The 20,728-nt window shown below is 42.4% G+C and overlaps 1 protein-coding gene across 12 annotated transcripts in view; it reads left to right on the forward strand.

The window, feature by feature from the left end:
- Positions 1–20,728, forward strand: part of MOB3B (MOB kinase activator 3B) — a 92,843-nt gene that overhangs the window by 27,163 nt on the left and 44,952 nt on the right. For 5 of the 12 annotated variants that reach the window (XM_068666600.1, XM_068666598.1, XM_068666605.1 and 2 more), the window contains 2 exons: positions 6,390–6,538; positions 13,128–13,731. In XM_068666600.1, the coding sequence (XP_068522701.1) occupies positions 13,314–13,731 (418 nt within the window). In that variant the 5' untranslated portion in view covers positions 6,390–6,538; positions 13,128–13,313. Of the gene's footprint in view, positions 1–6,337; positions 6,539–7,633; positions 9,967–13,127; positions 13,732–20,728 lie in introns of all 12 variants that reach the window. The other 7 variants (XM_068666602.1, XM_068666596.1, XM_068666603.1 and 4 more) reach the window with 3 other exon arrangements.

Consider the following 20,728-nt stretch of genomic DNA (forward strand, 5'->3'; position numbering starts at 1 on the left):
GCTTTCCTGCTCTAAACTCACAGAGCCTGTTTTCTCTCTTCAGAGGTCTTCTGAGTTTTTTAGTATAATTACTTTGCACCAGCCTCTGACATCTTAAGGGTTATATGAGTGTGTGAGTCTTATGAAATCTTATTTCATAATTTCAGAATTTTTCAGAATATTTCAGAATATTTCAGAATAAGACTGTTCAGGTGTGCAGGTTGTGTCTATACGTTTTCACTGATTGATTAGAGGTGATGTGAATTCCTCCACTGCTACAACCACTGTAACTATCCATCAGTTTGGATGTGTATTTGACAGTACAACCTCTCCTGTGATATAGGGTCCCCAGCATCCACCATCCTTTAGGGAAAAGTGCAAGGACTTAAATACCGTGTAGCAGTTCTCTCTGAACCCTCCTGTCTGGCAGAGAGCCCTGCTTTATGAGATTTGAGGTCACGGCATGAGGTATGACAGAAAACCACCTGAAAGGTTTGTGGGTTCATTATGAAACTGACCACAGAACCTCCCTACTAAAATTTTGGAGTTATATCAGCAAATAAGTGTCTGTAATGGAGTTGCTGTGACTGGGTCGCAAGACAGATGGAGACCTTGCTTCTGAATCACCGTATGTACTACATACAAGTCTACGAGTAGAAATGGGAAGCTATGATGTTTTCTTTTTTCCTGGTCAGATTTTGTGTGGGAGGTACTGAAATTATGGTGTGCGAAACACGCTGCATAAACTAGTTCTGTAGGAGGAAGCTCAGCCACCTTGACAACTCCCACTTTAAAACTGTGCAAGCTTTACAGACCAATTTTTAATTAAATCAGCAATCAGTTCTTACTTAGAGGTGAACTGAGCCGTGCCAGGCAGAGAAAGGCTGTAGCTCAGACTGGAGTCCTTCAGCTGCTGCCCTTCGGTGACCGTCAGCTGTGCTTTCGCTGTTAGCTGTCTGCTGCGGCCACACAGACCCCAACGAGTAATCAATTATTCTACTTCAGAGTAAACTGCTTGTTATCGTAGTCGAGAAAGGACCCATCCTAACCCTCCCTCGCTGGTCATTTTTCCATGTTGTGTAAGTAATGATTTTTGTTCCCCTTCTTTCTGTAGCATTGAGTACTTGCTGGCAACAGCTGTGGGCACCTCGGTTCGAGAAGTCAGACGCTTGTTTTGCAGGGAAGGAAGTTTTCCTCTTTTTGTACCTGCCAAGAGACTGGTCCTGTGGGTCTCACAGTAAAGCTGTTTGTACGTGGCTGGAAGCAGCGTACTACAGAGTACAAAACTGTTTAGGGAAACATGAAAACCAGTCTGAGAGCTAGTGCCGGATGATGGTTGATCTGACCACAAAACCAGACTGTAAAGAATAATTAAATGCTGTGCTTCTGCATATAAACTGCTTACCATGGGGGCTAATTAGGAAACCACTGAAACTCTCCTTCCAGATCAGTTGGTGAGTATAAGTTTTGTTTGCTGTGTTGAGTGGCTTCTGGAGCACAATATGGATTAAGCAGTATGTAGTGGCAGAGAAAAGGCTTTGAAATCTTCAGTAGTTTAGTTTGTTGGAGAGAAAACCATAAACTAGAAGCTTCTTGGGAGTGTAGGGGGAAGAGGGCAGTTCCTTAGGTGTCTGCTACAACTTACTGCTGGTGCGTGGCTGCTCTGGAGTTGGTGCTTTATCCTCTTGTCTGGTAGTTCTTGCAGATCTATGCAGTTAGTATGGTCCAGGCTACTTCAGTGCTAAAGTGCACTGAAGGATGTTTTCAGCTCATGTTTTCTCTGTTGCAATGAGCAATCCTTGTTACAGCAACAGCTGTATCATCGTGAATTGGAGAGGACTAAGGCTGTCCTCAGAGGAGGTAGTTATTATACTCAGGTTTCCTTCCAATAGTAAGCGTTCGATAGATTGTGTCTCTGACTTCATTTATTCACTCGCATTATCTCTCTGGTCTCCCGGATGGCAAAGAAAGCACTGTTTTTGTTTTTAAACAAGTGAATCCTGCAAATTACAGACTTCGGGCACTGGAGTGTGGATGACTACCTCGTCCCAGGTATTCTGTTCCTACTTTGGTTTATGGGGATGCGTATATTTAGCTGATTCTGTGTTTTACCCTCTGTGCATAATAGTAGGTCATTTTGACCAAATGATACGGTTGAACACGGTAAAATTGCAGGGTGGTGATCAGAACAGTACTCTGCAGGAAAAAATTTCTTCAGCCTTCAAGTCAGTTTAGTCCTGCAAGTTAAGACCAAGATACAAATCAACACTGGATGATGCATTTTTCTGAATTTTGAAAGCAGGGATCACACAACCAGACATCCGTGACCCTACTACCAACTGCAAAGGCTGTGCTTCGTGATTACATGCTTTTGTAGCACAGCAGGACTTGCCATGTTGCAAAGTACCAGACCACCAGACCCTTGGCTTGCAAAATCATCTCTCTTAGATCTGTGAAATCTTTTGTATTCTTCAAAAGACACGAGTAGGAATACCTCGACGCTAAGTCTCTTTGGTCTGAGTTTGAAAATGTCCATAATTAACTGTAGTTGCTGCCACTCTCACTACCCCACCATACATCGGGTGCTTTGATCCAAGCCACAGGTAACAAAGATTTCTGATCTTTCTTACTTAGCTCTTCTGATAGTTATGCAGAGCTGTGCATTAAAGTCAGTGGATTGGTCCCTACGGCTGCTGAATGTGCGCTTCAGGACACGATTTTAGACTTACAGCATAAATAATTTAAATATGTGCAATTAAGGTATCATTTTTATATTTCTCTGTTTGTGAAGGACTGTGTGTTTTGCGTGGCCTCATGCTGCTTTATAAAGACAAATAACTCCCCCCTCCCCGTGGTTAATAGTGAAGCTACTTTTGCTGTCTTCTTACTGCAGTTCTTAGTGCCCACAGCAGGTACACCCAGTTTTGGGTTCGTGGAGGTCCAGCTGAGGGGCTGCATGGGGTCAGGCTTCACCTCAGTCACTATTTCCCACGTGGTTTTGGGCAAATTTTGGCTCAGCATCATGGAGTTAAGGGTAATTGTTTTTCATGCAAGATCGCTATGCTGTCTTGAGAGTTATCAGTGTCTTTAACAAAGTGTTCAGCACGCTGGCTGATGCTGCTGGCAGATGTGTGCTGTGGAAGACATCTCTGAAATCCTGAGCTGCTTGGGGCTGCTGCTGAGGCTCCCTGTCACCAACCTGCCTCTCCCCTGTCCACCCTGAGCCCGTCAACTTGAGCTTCGCTGGAAGAAGCCAGACTAAGGCTAAAGAGACTGAATGGATGTCAAACAGATATTGCATCTGTTTTTCAGCATATATGGTTACAGGAAGCCCTGTTTTGTCAGCAGAGCCTTAGTTATTTGTGTTGGCCGATGTAGTGTACATAACATGACTTTGCATTTGTATCTCTGTTTCTCTGCATGAAAATGAGTGGTTTCAATTGAAATGACACTGTGAGATGGAATGTATGATTTAGACTTTTTTTTCTTGAACACATATGTGGTTTCCAGAAACTAAGTCTTGGACCAAAAATAACGAGCTTGGCCAGTGGAGGCAGAGTAGGGACCTTGAAGTCCCAGGAGATAAACTGCTGACTGCTAGCAGATAAGCTGCTGTCCTGCCATGTACAGAAGGACCTCTGCTTAACCTGTACATGAATGAGAAGAGTGAGGCCCTGAGTTCAGATCTCAGACCGCTGGAACATTTTTGCATGTGCATGTTTTAATGTTCCCTATCACTCACGTGACCTGACATGGACATTTTTTTAAGTAGACTTCAGTGGATTCACATTAAAGCTCAGGTTTTAGGCTTTTGTGTTTGGGAATTGTGTGGATGGCCTTAGAGCATAGGGGTGAGCAGGAACTCGTATTTTAGCTCTGTATACTTGGTTGTGCCAGTGCTTTGAAAAGCCAGAATGTAGATTAAGGAGCAAGTTAAACTGAACAGGACAAAGATTTATGAAGTTAAACCATAGTTTAATGAGTTCTTATTCTCCTCTCAAGGGAGAGCGTTCAGAGAGTAAAAGTAAAATTTTACCTCTATTTAGTCAGTGTCAGAGCTCCTACTGACTGCAGCATAGTTGAAACTGGTTGGAGTCAGAAATGAAGCAAACCGGAGGAGACAGATATGTATTATAATAAAAAATCACCAAATAGTTCAATTTGTATCTCTTCTCTCAATGCTGCTATATTTTTCTTACATCTTTCACCAGTCCTGTCAATTTTTCTAAAGGAATGAAAGATTATAACAGTTCCCTGTCGCAGCAAATTCTGCAATAACATGCTACAGAGGTGTAAGAACAGCACCCTGTTGTGGTAAGGACTCCATCCACAGAAACCAAAAGGTTTTGGCATAAGCAGGGTTAGTGAGCTGGTTCTGTTGCTGCTCCTACCACGGTAAGTCAGCCCAGCCACGCAATCTACTGGTGGGGTAAGTGTTTACAAGAGCAGTGGTTATAGGACCAGCTGGTCAAACCACGCACTTGCATGTGTACAGGCTTTGTTTTGTTTAGTGGTGGAAGGAGGTAGCAGGTCACAAGCACTTGGTAACTGAAAGCAGAGGCTGTTTGTGTACTTACAGAGCATGTGGTTTCGTAGCAGTGCTTGTAAGCACGCTAGCCACAGCTCAGACCAGTTGAAGCCTGTGAACCAAGAAGAGAACTGGAAGAACCTGGATGTGTATCCAAAAAACAGCATTGGAAGGGACTGTCAGAACTGAATTCTTTCCTGTGTGATCTGTCAGCCTGTCAAAATTCAACCTCAATAGTTGCCTGAGCTAAAGGGAGTTCCCTACCTGCTTTAAGAGCTGGGGAGGTCTGAGATGGCAGTGGTAAACGCTGTGATTCGCTGAAGTGGCTGTGGCTAAAAAGGCATTCCCTCTTGTCCCATCTGTCCCAGCCTCTGCCCTCCACAGACCTTGCTTCGTGCTGTCCTCTTCTCTGTGCTATATAGCCAAACAGAGGATCAAATAAATTGACTGGGATGAAAAATCAGTGGTCTCTTCAATGAGCGTGGTTTAGTTCTCGGTCTCATGTAGGTCCTGCAAGGGAATGTAAGCATCAGGGCCAGGTATCACAGAAGGCATGGTAAGGAGTAATGTGAGAGAGAGTGTTGAGGTAGGACAGAACTTTTCAGAAAGAAATTACAGTAATACCCATGCATGAATATCAGTCTGTAGAAGCTCAAGACCTTGAGTTCCTGAATGACAGGAACAGGGTAATCTTCAGTGTAATCTAAACCATGAACATTTTGCAGTTTCTGTACTGTAATTCTGAGAGAGAACTTCTCCAATTCACCTTAAATTGTACCTCTTTAGATCTTCAGATGGGATGTAAGTCCTTTTATACTCGTTAAAGACTGATACTGGTTGAGGAGTGAGTGCCCTGTTAAAACAGAAAAATATTTCCTCATAGTGAAAAGCCTACTTCATTTGTGTAATGAAGTTTGCACCTAAGATGTATGTCTGCTCACCCGTGTGAGCCATTGCTACTCAGCCACAACAGAGGGACTGACCCTGTTCTGTATTGTTTTTAAATTTAATCCCTGTGAAAATAGCTATAGTTTCTTGGAGGAATAAAGCATGATTCTGTTCCCATTATCAAATGTTGCCACAATACTAGTTTAGGTTAGATTTTCAGGCAGAAGACGATCCAATGAAATTTCTGTTTGTCAAATGTTACAGGAGTATGTGCATTTTTGAAGGACACAGAATTTATAGACAGGTATCCATTGTATTTTGCTTTCCCTTTCTGATAATATAGCTTAGAAATGAGGTAGAGGAGGGACAGGAAAGAAGTTACTGCTCTAAACAAGGTAAGAATCAGGTCAAAACTCATTTATATTCATTTCATTGAACCTAGACACCTCAGTTATTAAAATACTCTTTGTATTGTTTTCTGTGATCTTTTACAGTTGTGGTTTTTAGTAGTACCAGGAAAGTACTTGCTCCTTTTGTCTCTCCATGCACAAATGCTAGCTATTGCATGTCAAATGGATGTTGCTATATCTGGGAAATTTTTCTGACTTTAGGAAGACTTTTCACAGAAGATTTTTCACAGAGCGGTTTGGGCTGGAAGAGACCTTAAAGATCATTTTGTTCAACCCCCCTGCCATGGGCAGGGACACCTCCCACCAGACCAGTTTGCTCAAGGCCCCATCCAGCCTGGTCTTAAACACCTCCAGGGATGGGGCATCCACAGCTTGCTTATCTGGGCAACCAGAGCCAGCACCTCACCACCCCCACAGTAAGGAATTTCTTCCTTACATCTAATCTAATTCTCCCCTCTTCAGTATAAAGCCATCACTCCTTGTCTCATCACTACTTGCCCTTGTAAAAAGTCTCTCCCCATCTTTCCTGTAGGCCCCCTTCTGGTACTGGAAGACTGCAATGACATCTCTCTTCTGTTCTCTAGACTACACAACCCCGACTCCCTCAGCCTGTCTTCATAGCAGAGGTGTTCCAGCCCTTTGATTTCTTTGACTTCGCAGTCTGCACTTTCCACCTGAGAACCCTGAAGCCTCAGTGTTGTTCTTACAGTTATCATACAAGGATTAATGCAAGGTAATCCTGGTACCTTTAGAGAGAAGTGAAGAAATCACAGGAATCCTTTTGTGAGAAGGACATTAAGCCAAACTGCAACTTCTTCTAAAGCTGCTGGAACCTCTGTTATCATAAGGAAATTATTGTCCTCAAGCATCAGTTAACTTCTTTCACTGGATGCTACCATTTTCTGTTGTTATTTTGTGTATTAATTAAAATGCTCCAGGTAAATAACACAAACCATGGATAAAAGCTGCAGCAGGACATTTTTTTCTTTAATAATGTTGGCTCTTCCTGAAAGCTTTTCCTGTAGAAACCATGGAGAAGCTATGCAAGTGAGCACCTGGGAAACAAAGTCATTGTTTATGCTTTTCTGTGTACTTCTGAGACTTACAATACTTTGGGAGCCCACTCTTTATGGAGTTTGCAAGACTCTTGAGAATAGGATAATATGTAGAAAAAGGATACAATAACCTTCAGAATCTGGTTCCCATGTATGTGCTTTTTAAGAATCATTTTTGCAGTAACCTAAATTTGCCTTGATCCTTTTTTCTTTCTTTTTTGACTCTAACGCAAATCTGTTACAGGTTGGTTAGGTGTTTTGTGTGTGTGTGTGTTTCTTTTTGTTCATGAGGAAACTCTTTTCATTGCATGAAGTTTTCATCATGAAGTTGCACAGCATGGTTGTGCTACATTTTTTCCTTGTGATTACAGATAAAACTTATCTGAATTGCACAAATTTAAGTATGTAAATAAGATACGGGGGATATTATTGTTTCTACTCACTTGGATGCGTTTTGATGTGTAAATAGGAAAGGTGTTTTCAGACTTCAAGACAGGCCTTTGCTCACTCAATTCTTCATACTTAAGTGTGTTAGAGAACCTGTTCATTATCTATTATAATACTGGCTCTCAAACAGGAGCCTGGATGTAGAGAAAGTGTACACTCAAAAAGGAGCATTGGTATATATATGCGCCTACATTTAAAATATTTGTTGCCCGTGATGTCTAATGTAGCTGTAGTAAAATGCGTAGTGAAATATGAAGTCAAACATGAGAAGTCTACAAAATGTTTGTGCTCAATGGGATTTTGATTTAATATGTGCTTTTCTACAGGCTTCAGCTGTCTTTGAGCCAGGCAGTGCAAGTGCCCAGAATGAAGGCTTACGTTTTGGAAAGAAAAAATGTAAAAATAAGTGGATGAAAAGTTGATTCTCAGACTGTTTGCTGGATAGACAGCTTACTGTGTCACTGCTGCTGGAGAGATCATAAAACGTGAATTGTACCAGCTACATTCCCAGCAGCCCTCTAAGACTTGTGTAGTGCCCACTAGAGTGCTGTGATGAAAGACGTGTGTTTGTACACAGTGTGTCACTTAATGTTGTTATTACCTATGATTTAATAGAAAGTATATGAAGAAATGATGTAGTAGGTTTTTAACTCATTAGTGACTCAGACAGGACAGTGATCAAGCTTTACTTTTTTTTCAGTGTGTGGTATTTGTGTAGGTAGGACTGGTTTATTATTTCCGTGTGCTGACTTACTATACCTGCTGTTTATGCTGAGCTGCCCTGAGCGTGGCCTAAATTGCCATATGTGCATGTTTCTATATAAAGCTGCGGACAACAGTGATTACTGTGGTGCTGATACCACACGTGAAGATGTTATGGGCTTAATTCTTTATTCTGACACCATCTCCAAATCTGGGGCAACCATTCTTAGGCATGGCTTTGCCAACAAAGGAATTCACCAAACTACATCATTCATGCCATGGAATAGGCCCTCAGAAAAGCTGCAGGTGACTATCATACCTCTTCACAAATGCACTACTGTGAGAGGAAAGAGGAGAAACTGAAGTGTCAGAAGGAGTTATCTACTTGCAGTGCCTATACCAGGACAGCCAAAAATGTATGGTTCAGAAGTGCATCCAGAACATAGTCTCTATATGTATAGTTAGAATCTGTCATAGGGGATCAGAAGCCATTTTCTATGGCCTTTGACACTAGTATAGATCAGAAGTTCTGGCATTACTGTGGTGTGAGAGAAGAGTTGAACACAAAACAGTGCCAAATGCATTAGGAATAGTCACGTTTAATTTTATGTGGAAGGAGGATGCTACTCTACCATAGATTTCAAGGAGCATTTAGTCATGAAGTATCCCTTTCAAGACCAGATAATGGAACTGAGAGTATTTCTCATTCTCTGCAGATTAAAATTGTCATGGAAGTGAGAATGATGGCGGGGGCAAGCCAAGTTACATTCTTGGTACTTTAAAAATCATGAAATTTTGCTCATTGCTTGTTGTTAAGGTTATCTGATGAGTTTCTTTTGATAATGCTGTATGAGTCTGAAGCAATAGCTTTGCTTTATACGTCTAATACTACAAAGTTTTAATTGACAGTATGTGATCCATGATTGAATGACAAACCTCTCATCGCGTGTTGTTGATTCAAACACAGTGCTGCAAGGTGTTGGAAGTCTAATGGTGCATGAGTTTCTGCAAAGGTTTAGTGATTCAGTCCAAAGCAGAGGAGTGGCCATCCTGCTATTAAGTACCAGCACTTTATTGCCTACGCAGTAAGGATGCTTTTAGAGCCTTGACTGTGGCTGGAGCTTTCCCATTAGTTTAAGTCTTTGAAGAGCCTAAACCTAAAGTGAATCTCCACCGAAAATCAGGTACTCTGCTGAGCCACAAGCTGAAGCTTACACTGTTCTTTTGTCCCTTGTAAGTAAAATGAAAGCTTCTTTCTTCCATTGAAGTATTGGCAATGCTGTTTGTAACTGTTTAGAAATGCCTGACTGAGCTGGTTGCTTAAGTGGGGGCAGTAAGGGCATTGTACAACCTGCAAGATTGACGTCTGTTTCAGCAGTGAGGGGGTGTCTCAAAATTCTTTATTTCTTCATTCATTTCTGCTAGTTTTTGAATGAAGAACAGGGTTAAATAGACAGCAAATACCCTCAGGAAGCAAGATGCATAAAATTATTTCAGAGGGCTGATTTGCTGTGGTATTTCTGTCAAATTCAGACCATACTCTTTTCTGTCTTGTATGTGAAAGTATATGAGAAAGCCAGTAACATGTCCCTAGTTTTGCACAGCCTTCTGTGACGTTTTAAGAGAGAGAGAAAAGACTCAAGCTTTGTTACACAAAGAGTCAAGATAATGAGTTGTTTGGTGAATGTTTTGGTCGCTTCATCTCTTGTTTTGTGTATGTCCTGGTTTCAGTTAGGACAGGGTTTATTTTCCTCCTAGGAGCTGGTAGGGTGCTATGTTTTGGCTCAGGATGAGAAGAGTGCTGATAACATGCTGTTTTAATTGTACCAGAGCAGTGCTTATACCAAGCCAAGGACGTTTCAGCTTCTCACTCTGTCCTGCCAACGGGCAGGCTGGGGGTGCAGCAGGAGCTGGAAGGGGACAGACCCAGGACAGCTGACCCAAACTAGCCAAAGGGGTATTCCATACCATATGGGGTCATGCTAAACAATATATAGGGGTGGCTAGCCGGGGGGCAGCAGACTGCTTGGGGTTAGGCTGGGCATCAGTCAGCGGGTGGTGAGCAATTGCACTGTGTATCACTTGTTTCGTACGCATTAGTAGCAGTAGTACTATTATCATCATTGTTGTTATTATTATTATTGTTGTTATTATTCTTATTGTTATTATTTTTCTGTCTTAATAAACTGTCTTTATCTCAACTCACAGGCTTCACTCTCCCGTTTCTCTCCCCCATCCCAGAGAGGGAGGAGGGAGGGTGAGCGAACGGCTGTGTGGTGCTTAGCTGCCGGCCGGGTTAAACCACAACAGTCTGTTAATTGTTTTTCTGCAAACTTACTGAACGCATGCTGAGTGAACATATTTAATATGATTGTGTTTGTATATTCAGTAGAAAATAGCTTATAAAATATGGTGCCTTCTGTTTTTCTTGGAAAAGGTTTAACAGCAGTGAGTACTGAGATTCAAAATATATCTTTTGAAGACAAGTTTTATTTGGTGCTCAGCTTTCTGTTAAAAACTCCTGTCACATTATGGTGAATGTTTACAGGTGAGGAAGGGAATCCAAGTGGCCACATTAGAGTGCCAGACTAGAAAGATTAGTTACCTGAGCTGTAAAGCTCCACTGCTAGCATCCTTGTTATTGCAGACTGGGACTTTGGCTTAATGCCATCTCAAAGTGTGCCACTCACCAGCTCGGTCTGAGCAGCAGTACTCACCAGTCCTTTGAAAGGGCGTTAAATAAACAGACACAAAGCTTCTAAGCATTGGAGAGATGGAAGTTTCAGGTCTTATCAACCAACAACAAACTGTAGGGCAAAAGTTGTCTCTGTAAAGTGCCCTCATCTCCTGCCAATGACGCTTAACTGAATTGTTACAAGGTTAGCTTTATTTCAGGTCTTTCCCTGACCTTCATCAGGTTTCAGCACCTCTGTGCTGTGCTTGAACGCGCTGTCAGGGACCGTGTCAGATCTGACAGTGGTCTGCATGGAGTTCATCCCTGAACGTCTAACATTTTGCTGGCACAGAAAGTATGGCTGTTTATGAATTCATGATTGAAGTATCTCTGCATGGCAGTGTAAAGATGTGCCATCAGTAAAAGGAGAAGCAAACACATCTCTGCTGGATTCATTTAGTTGTATCCTGCTGCTAAATTGAGTGGATGCTAATCTTCCAGCCATTTGGGAGAGTATTTTTCATGGTGCTTTTGTTCTACTGCATGGAGATGGGATCTAGCACGTCAGATTTCTTTTTCCTTAGGTATGTGCAACTTTCTTGTGGTGCTTAAGAAAAAAGAAGTACCTTTTTCTAGTTATTTCTTGCCCCTCAGCAAAGCTTTGGGCAACTGTCTTCAGAATAATTCAGTGCTTTCAACACACAACCTAGCAGAGTTTTCACGGATGTGATTTCTTTTAGGGAAAACAGTGAAGCACGCATAATCCCTTGGAGAGTATTCATTATGCACTGATAGGGTATGATTTTTGTAGAACTGTGCAAATGTAAAACATTGTGTTATTTAACTTAAATAATGCACAGCATGAAATGTTTGCTCTCTAAGTCTTTAATTGTAAATCCTTTGATACTAAAACAAAATTCTTGTTGAGCTAGCTCCTATCTATGCTATCACCTACTAATTGCCTGCATTTACTGATGTTAATACTCTTACACATGTAAGTATGTATAAGAAACGAGGATCTAAAGCAGTAATTTACTTTTTCTCAGTCAGGCTGGCTGTTAAAAGAGTTAGAGTATTCTGAGTTGGAAGGGACCAACAAGGACCACAGAGTCCCAACGCCTGGCTCCATACAGCACCACCCAAAAACCAGGCCCTATGTCTGACAGCACTGTCCCAACGCTTCTTGCACTCTGGCACCTCAGTGCTGTGACCACTGCCCTGGGGAGCCTGTCCCAGTGCCCGAGCACCCTCTGGGTGCAGACCCTTTCCCTAACCCCCATCCTGACCCTTCCCTGTCCCAGCTCCATGCTGTTCCCTCGGGTCCTGTCGCTGTCCCCAGAGAGCAGAGCTCAGCGCCTGCCCCTCCTCTCCCCTCATGAGGGAGCTGCAGGCCGCCATCAGGCCTCCCCTCAGCCTGCTCTGCTCTGGGATGAACAAACTGAGGGACCTCAGCTGCTCCTCATACACCTTGACCTCTAGACCCTTAACCATGTTGATAGCCCTTCTTTGGTCACTCTCTAACACTTTTACGTCCTTCCTATATTGTATTGCCCCAAACCACACACAGAGCTTGAGGTGACGCCACACTAGCACAGAGCTGAGCAGGACAATCCCTTCCCTTGACCTGCTGGCAGTGTTGTGCATAGAGTCATGGATCCACTATGCCAAGTATTCCCCTGTGGAGAAGATGAATAGAGCTATAAAGAAAGTGACAGCTTCACCATTGCTTTTTAATCATTTTACGCAGTTCAGTGGAAAATTAACACCGCTGCTGAATTCCTGAGGGTGGGTCAAGAATGATAACAACCTCTGTACCGGTCTGTGGAATGTAGTAATTATTTCTGTGCAATACCATAGGTAGGTTCCACTCTAACTGCATTCTGTGAGGTCTGCAGAACAAATAGCCAATTAATTAAAAATACAGAACAAATATGGAGAAATCTTGCTCATGGATTGTTTGTTGTTTTTTTTTTTTTTTTTTCTACGGGGAAGAGGACTGAATCTATGGTGAATGCTGAGAGGTACCATCTGTCGCTTTAGAAACAGTTGGATAAGACTTCTAAATAGTCACGTGGTATTTTGTCTGCTAATTTTATACATATATTAGGTATGGTGTTCAATCACTGTAAAATACAGCAAAATGGAAGGGTTGGTTTAAAAATGGTACAAAGATAGTAAGATTACACAAGATACTTTTAATTCCCCTCTTTATTACTTAATAGCATTTGTGTGTGTAGATATTTTAAAAAGACGGAGATGTTAATTCCTTAATACTTTGAATAAAATGAAGCTTTTCATTTAACTTAGGTTAGGGATTGGCTAGTTTTTAAGGCTGGCTTGTTTTGGATTCTAAATTTGCTTTTCAGCTCATAATTACTACAGTAACAAACGGATGGGTCCAGACTTGAGCTTACCATTAACATATATTGTTTCCATATCCTTAGGGACATGAAGCCTTTCGGGAAGGCTTTCAAGTGGAAGAGCTAGTAGACGGCTTTGAAGTTGGTACAAACTTCAGTGACGAAAAGAACCTGGAAGACCTGTGACAGGGAGCAACTGTTTTCAGTTACTTGCATTAAATCTCAACAGTGCTTTTCTGCCATCTGCTGCAGAGCAGGAGATTACCAGACATGTCCATAGCACTCAAACAAGTCTTTAATAAGGATAAGACTTTCCGTCCAAAACGCAAGTTTGAACCTGGAACCCAGAGGTTTGAGCTTCATAAACGAGCACAAGCCTCTCTGAACTCAGGTGTGGACTTGAAAGCAGCTGTGCAGTTGCCCAGCGGAGAAGACCAAAATGACTGGGTAGCTGTCCACGTTGTTGACTTCTTCAACAGGATCAACCTCATTTATGGAACTATCTGTGAGTTCTGCACAGAGAGGACCTGCCCCGTGATGTCTGGAGGCCCTAAGTATGAGTACCGGTGGCAGGATGACATGAAGTACAAGAAGCCTACAGCATTGCCAGCACCACAGTATATGAATCTTCTCATGGACTGGATCGAGGTGCAAATCAACAATGAGGATATATTTCCTACAAGTGTAGGTAAGTGCAAGGAAGAACCGTAAACTGTGTTTCATTCTGTGTACTTAGCACATTCCCTTCCTGACCTCACTTCTAGGGACTGCAGAATCCAAGCCTTTAAAAGAGCAAGTGTGAGCAGGAGAGTTTTGCAGGAATAGTCTGAAATGTATGAAGTGTTAATTATGGCTGCTACGTATGGGGAGCAGGGAGGTTTGTAGCCTAAAAGGTTTCTGTTTGAGCCTGTTGTCCCTAGTAAGCTTCTGCTTCTCAGGTCAATTGTTAAAGAAGGACTACATTTCATTATTACTGTATTGAAAGCTAATCAAGTTTGAATTGCTTTGTGCTTTGTCTGTCCACTTAAGCAGATGCAGCGTGGATGGAAAGCAAAGCCTAATTAGAGTGGTATCTTCCCTTGGAAGCGTGTACAGCGCTGTGCAGCACAAGGTAGTGGAGAGTCAGGGAGAACTCTGCTCTCCCACCCTCTTGTGACTTCACACCCAAAAAAGCTGATTTAGGAAGTGAGTTATTCTCCAAATTACTGTTTCTAAGAACTGTAATTTTCTATAAACCATAGCAAAGCCTACCAACTGTATCAGCAGACAGCCTGGGAGCTGTTAAGGGAGCTGTTAAGATCAGCACAGTTTTCCTTTTAATACTATAGTTAGTTTTTCTGAAGAGTAGGCAAGTAGGTTCAAGTCTCTTTGCCTGAATAGTTTGCTCTGGATGAGGAGGACTTTGCAGAAGGGTGCATTGTGTAGTGTAGAGATCCTAAATCTTTAATGTGACTGCAGGTAATGAGAAAGGATGCTGTGCCTTAGCAATGTCAGTGTAATTATGTAAACTTTAGCAGTTTTATTTTATGAGCCCTGATATACTTTTTGCAAGTGCAAAAACTGGGAGCTATTTGTCAGAATTGTGAGCTGGTATGTAAATACCTGGATCAGTAACAAACAAGAATAATTATATGTTAAAATTAGTTCAGCAGAATATTTTACAGTTTATGTGGTTACAGCCTCTGGCTAATTGTTAGGAGATGATACATCAAGAGGTTGCATGTATTGGTAATCTTTCTTAACCTTTGAAATGCCTTATTCTTGGCCTTATTCTGCTGCTTGCTTGGCCAGACTTGTGGTTTGCTTCCCATACCTTATCCCTTCTCTTTTCTAAACTAGTAGGTAGAAGGAAGGATGTAGCTATGCCTGATTAGCTATACTTTGCCAATTTAGCAAGAAGCAAGATTTCACAGGAAGCAGCACCATATTATTTTGTATAGGGAAAAATAAGTTTGATTTCTTAAAGCATTTGTTATTTTTGTGTCTTTGGTATGAATGAATTTTGGAATTGATGTGGGGCTGCAGGTCAGAGTGCAGTGAAATTAAGTGCTTTTGCTTCCATTGGTCTTTTCGCATGCTTTTGTCATACCAAGTTTTGGTCCTGGAGTATTCCATGGTCAGTCTATGCTATTGCTGATTGTAGATGCAGAAAATATCTCTGGCTTGAACATGGGCATGGTAAGCAAATAACACACAGGCATACTGAAACAACAACAACAACAAAAAAATACAGCGCACAAGCTTTCAGGTCTAGTGTTTTCCCACTTATGTTTTCAGTACGATACATCTAGATAAACTTTTATCTCTTATCTCTTGAAAGCTTAAGAAGGAATCAGTAAATATCCTCTACCATTTTTCTCTTCCCAGCAGCTACTGCTGTTGTGGATTGATGAAACTGAGGAAGGGAACAGAGTTGTGGTCTCTGCAATGGGGCTGGACCCCGATACAAACAGGAATGCTTGATGTCTGTTACAAGTCTTTGTCCTCCCCCCCAAATTGGCCTCAGGGAAGAGGAAGAGACTGCTTGAGCCTATGTGGAGTGTTGGATTGTGCCATGGTTGTGTTAGAAGTGAAGGTGAATGGAAAGTCACATAAAAATGTTTTATATAAAACCTTTGAATCAGTATTCCATGAGGCAGCATTTGCATCTGTATTCCACTTTCCACTCCTCCTGAGCTTTTATTGCAGATACCATGGTTACCACCTGCCCATTCATTTCTCATTATCTTCCTGATTCACCCATTCGTGGTGTGAAACTGTTGGCGTGATTGCTTGGGAGGCCTGAGAGGAGATGCACACCATGTTCAATCTGGAGTTCTGTGTACCCCTGCTCCCAGCAAGTCCCTAAGCAGGCACACAAAAAGTCAAAGGGATATTTGGATCAAGATGTCTCCAAGAAAAACAATACTCTGTAGCCTCAACCGGTAGGAAAAGTCATTGGGGACCCTGGGACCCATTCCAGGGTAAGCTGCTTTTCTTTCAAAGGAATCTTTCAGATTTCCTACCTGTAAAATTGAAAAGGTACTACCAGCCCATACACGTACCGTGAATAAAGCAGCTGAATGAAATGTAATAGCTCAGCACATATATTGTTACGTGCTCTGCTTTCCACAATTGATCAGGGAGAGAAGCTTTGCTACGGTGCTGGACACCATTTGTTCCTGCCTGTTCCGCAGCAGCCTTGGGTTAAATGCAACCATGGGGTCGCTGTTACGTTCAGCATTAATGCAGACCTCTGCTTTCATTCAGAGAGATTAATGGCGGTGAAAATTAAGATTGTTCCTTCTTCAAAGTAGTTGGAATAGAGCTTGAAATGCGATATACTCAAAAGTCAAAACAAAACAGGCATAGGTATGCCATTACTAACAGTATGTCAGTATTAAAACATAGTATCTGGCTATAACTTAAGCAGATTAATTTATTGCATTGAAATCTTTGCAGCATATGGCCTGCAGAGAATTCCTCTGGAAAAGGTGTATGTCCACTGGATGGGATTTCAGCTGGCCTTTCCATTAGCAGATAAGTTTGGGATCTAGAGTGATTTATAGGAGCTGTCCATAGGAACTAGTACACATTTTTCTCAGCTTAATCCTATGAAAATCGCCCTCTTTTATTTGACATACCTCAGGCGAACTGCTTAAAGAGGGATGGGGGTAGCCCAGCTTGTTGTGCTTTTGCTTTGTTTCTTTTCTTTCTTTTTTTTTTTTTTTTTTCCTAACCACATGCAGTCGAGTTATAAATAGTTATGAATACCGTATTTAACACAAATGCCCCTCGGTGTTTACAGCAGCACCATAACCTCCTGCTGTGGCCGCTCACCAGCCTGCCTGCTTCCTGCGCCCTGGCTCCTCTCTTGCTTTCTCCAGTTGTGCTGGTGAAGGGCCTCTTCCTCCAGCCGCTCTCCTGCCAATACTGAACTCGTGGCAGGAGAAAAGGGGGCTGCTACAGGAGCCGAGGAGCTGTTCAGAGTTGTGCGAAGGTGACGAAAACAGGTGCTGAATATGAGGAGCATTTCTGCTTGAAGCAAAGTTTAAAGGACTGTCTTTGGGAAACAGACTCACAGCCTACGGGGTACTTTACTGATGATGACCCTGATCTTATTCCCATTATTCCTCGTTTCCTTTGTCCATTTTAAGTGGATTTAAAGCAGCTGACAGCTCTGGAAAGGCACTCTGTATGAAGCCAGCCACACACCCTGACTCAGGAGCAGGGCCGAGGAGACTTCACTCTGTTCAGGTCACTCTGGTGAAGCTCTCAGTGGTAGGTCCCAGCATGGATTTTTATAGCACGCTGGGGTTTCGTTTAGCTTTGGGATAAACTTTTGTCCTTCCATGATACTAAGTGTTTTTCTAGGCACCTAGGAACCTCACTATTTAAACACCTTTAAAGGGATTTATGTCCATGGGTCACAAGGACGACTTCTGTAGTCTGTTGCCTCAAGCTGTGTTTTTCTACTTTATCTCTGTGCACTTTGGTAAGCAGGCTGAAGGAGTCATTTGGAGCAGTAACTCCTTGAGGCAGCTTCAGTCTTTATTGAACTGTAGTTGTCTGCTTTCACCATGTGGGCTTGGGCAGTGTCAGAGGAAGGAGTTGACAAGTAAAGCAGCGCTCTGCTGCTGTGCTCCCTTCAGGCCCTGCTTCCTAAACACGACAAAGTCGGTTGCCTATCCTCCTCCGCGTTGCAGGCTTAAACTGGGAGTCATTCTCTCTTGTTTAGATTCCTGACCAACTGGGATGTTTTTTTCCTGTTTGAGAGTCTCTGGGGAAGATGCTCAGATACAGAATCCACGAGGGATTATTATCTTCATCTACTCTGATGTGACCTCCGGCATAGCACAGGCTGGAGAATGTCACCACATGACTTCTTCATCAGGTCCATAACTTCAAGTACAAAGAGGGCACAGAAGACAGAGTTCTGCAGAAATAAACAAGAACATGAACATGAAAACGCAAAATCGCTTCTAAGCTAGGAGAGTTTGCGTGGAGTAGGATTTGAAATGTATTAAATTACTGTAATCAAGTAGCCTGGTTATGGCTTCTCAAAATGGCAGCACACTCTTAAAATGTCTAAGACTTCAGCTGAAAACTTGATGCATCTCAGACAAAGCTTTGCTGGGGCTGAAGGGAGTGGGTCGTATGTACTTACAAGAGCCCTATGTAATCTTTTGTGTAAATGAAGTAAAGAGAGGGTTCAGCAAGACGTAGGTTATTGCATGCTGAGGCTTTTCTGTAGTCATGAAACAGTGTGAGTTCCACGCTTGTATGTATGTTGGGGCAAAGTTATAGCAGCAGCAGAATTATCCTTTCAGAAGGTTTGGAGTCGTGAAGTATAGGGGCCTGGAAAATAACACACAGATATTTTAAAATTAGTTGATATGCCAGAACCTCCTCCTTCTCTCCCCTTTTTTTGCATTCCTATGGTTCAGGATCTAACAGATACTGTTCTGTAAACTAAACAGGAAGATGGATCTGCCATTTCAAGAGTACCATCAAAGAAGGTTGATAAGCATTGTGTTGTCTCCATGTGGGTGGTGAATCATGTCATTTAATAGATAGATAAGTATCTTGCCTTTTCTGCATTGCATTACTTTCTCAGTGACTGATTATACTTTGGAGCAATTTGATTCCCTGATTTTGTCTGGAATCTAAAATGCCTCTATCGGTCCAGGCTTTCTGCTTATCCAAGAATAGGGGCTGAATCTTAGGAGTACTCTAGACAGACCTCAACCCCAATCACTGCTAATTACTTGGTAATTACTTGGGGTAATAGTAAGAAGTGACGTAGATCGTCCAGCAGTCTGCTGTGCAGTTTTAATCAATTTTTTTTTTTTTTTTTCATTCAGCTAAAATTGCCGAGGATGAAAGGCATAGGCGGTTTGGATTTTCCACTATTTGTCTGGTGGGGAAGTGCGTTATGTCAGAGGAAGTACTGGGAATATTAGGCAATTTTAAGTGATTAGTGGATTTCAAAGTGTTCCAGAGGTGTTCCTTCCAAGTGATTTTTTACTGCCTCCTCCATTTTCCAGAAGTGGTTTTTGAATGGCTACCTCAACCTGAAATTTTGAAATTTGGCTCTCTGCCCCAACTCTTACATTACAACCACTAGTATTTTGCTCTTCCCCACTCTGTGCTACAGACCTAACTTAGCTGGCAGGGCATGCATTTAGCAGTCTGTTGCTAGTAACAGCTAATAGCACATTACTTTATCTTGGAGAAAGGCAGGATGGGGAAGTTTTCTGGGATGATACCAGATTCATGCTACCCATCACCACTCAAAGCAGACTAGAAAATCACTAGCTAGTCTTTATGCATGAGTTGAAAGTTGAAGAAATGCAAATTCATCTCACCACAGGAATGAATATTGTAAATCCCAAACAAGCACGTTGCCTGGAACAGTGCAAAACTTCAGTGATGCAGCAGCAAATACCATTTTCAGAGTGCAGGTGCCTGACCTGGTAGGTGAGTGTGCTCCCAAAGCTGTCTTACCTCCCCCGTGTACCCTCTTGATCTGATGCTAGATGTGCCATTTCAGGAATGTTCTGGTTTACTTCTATCTAAAGCACATAAATTAACCCTTTTTTCAGTCTATTTCTGATAATAATAGAAGATAAGTGCAAGGGAAAGTAAGTGCAAATTCCACGGGAAGGATTTGGCACTGCTGGTATGAAGAAATCCTTCCTCACCTGAAATATGGGCTGATGCCTCACATGCCAGGTTTTCTGTGTTACAGCCGTCCATAAGGGCTAAAAAGCATCTTTGCTAGCATGCAGAAAAGCAGATCTCTTCTTCTATTATCCATGCTACAGAAACTGAAAAAGGAAAACAGAATAAAGACTTAAGTGGTAGCATGATGGTAGAGAGAAAGTTGGCAAAATGGCAGAGGGGTGTGTCGTCTGGCTCTGTAAAGACTAAGAGATTTCAGAATCTGTGCTCACTCTGATTTTACTGCTGCAGAGGCAAGAAACAAGAAGTACAGGGCACCTGCAGGTGTGGTGACCCTGGTGGGAGCTGGAGGCGCCTGTCCTTTAGCTGCCAGACCACTCACTCTTCAGGAATGGAGATTTCCAGCACACTGTGATTGCACATCACTTGAATTAGTCTCTTGAAGGATCTGCAGCTTCACCACCACAGCTTCTTCCCGCTCTGAATGTGTGACCCGATCTCATCAGCAACCTTTGCTGCGTGGCTGAAACCTGCTGTGTGTCCTGTCAGGGGTGCTGGGGTTGGGCTTGTACTGAGCTCCAAGTGTGGGAAATTCAGTGTCTTTGAACATGCTTTGTCTTGAAAGCGGGTTTTCTAGAAGTGAGATCCCTCAGCATTCCACAGCCTCGTGTGCATTCTCTCCCTGGGGAACAAGGAGAATAGCTCCTTACATGAAACCTTATAAAACAGACTTTGTCTGATATGCTGCAAAGCAGAGCACACGTGGGAGTGGCATTTACAGTCCATAATTGCTTTGCTGAACGATTTTCTGGAACCCAAACGAAGTAAGATTCACAAATACCACCTTTTTTAGTTTCTAATTTTCATCCATGTTTATTTTGCCAAATCGGAGTTATTTAAGCTCCGAAAGATTGCAGAAAATTCGCTTTACTCCCACAAAGTGTTTTCATCCACAAGGTCAATCTTCTGAGCACAACAGCAGTACTTTTGGCCATGTTTTAGGCAGAATCTGCCCAAGGAGG

The sequence above is a fragment of the Anas acuta genome, chromosome Z (assembly GCF_963932015.1).
Source record: "Anas acuta chromosome Z, bAnaAcu1.1, whole genome shotgun sequence".
NCBI classification, from domain to species: domain Eukaryota; kingdom Metazoa; phylum Chordata; class Aves; order Anseriformes; family Anatidae; genus Anas; species Anas acuta.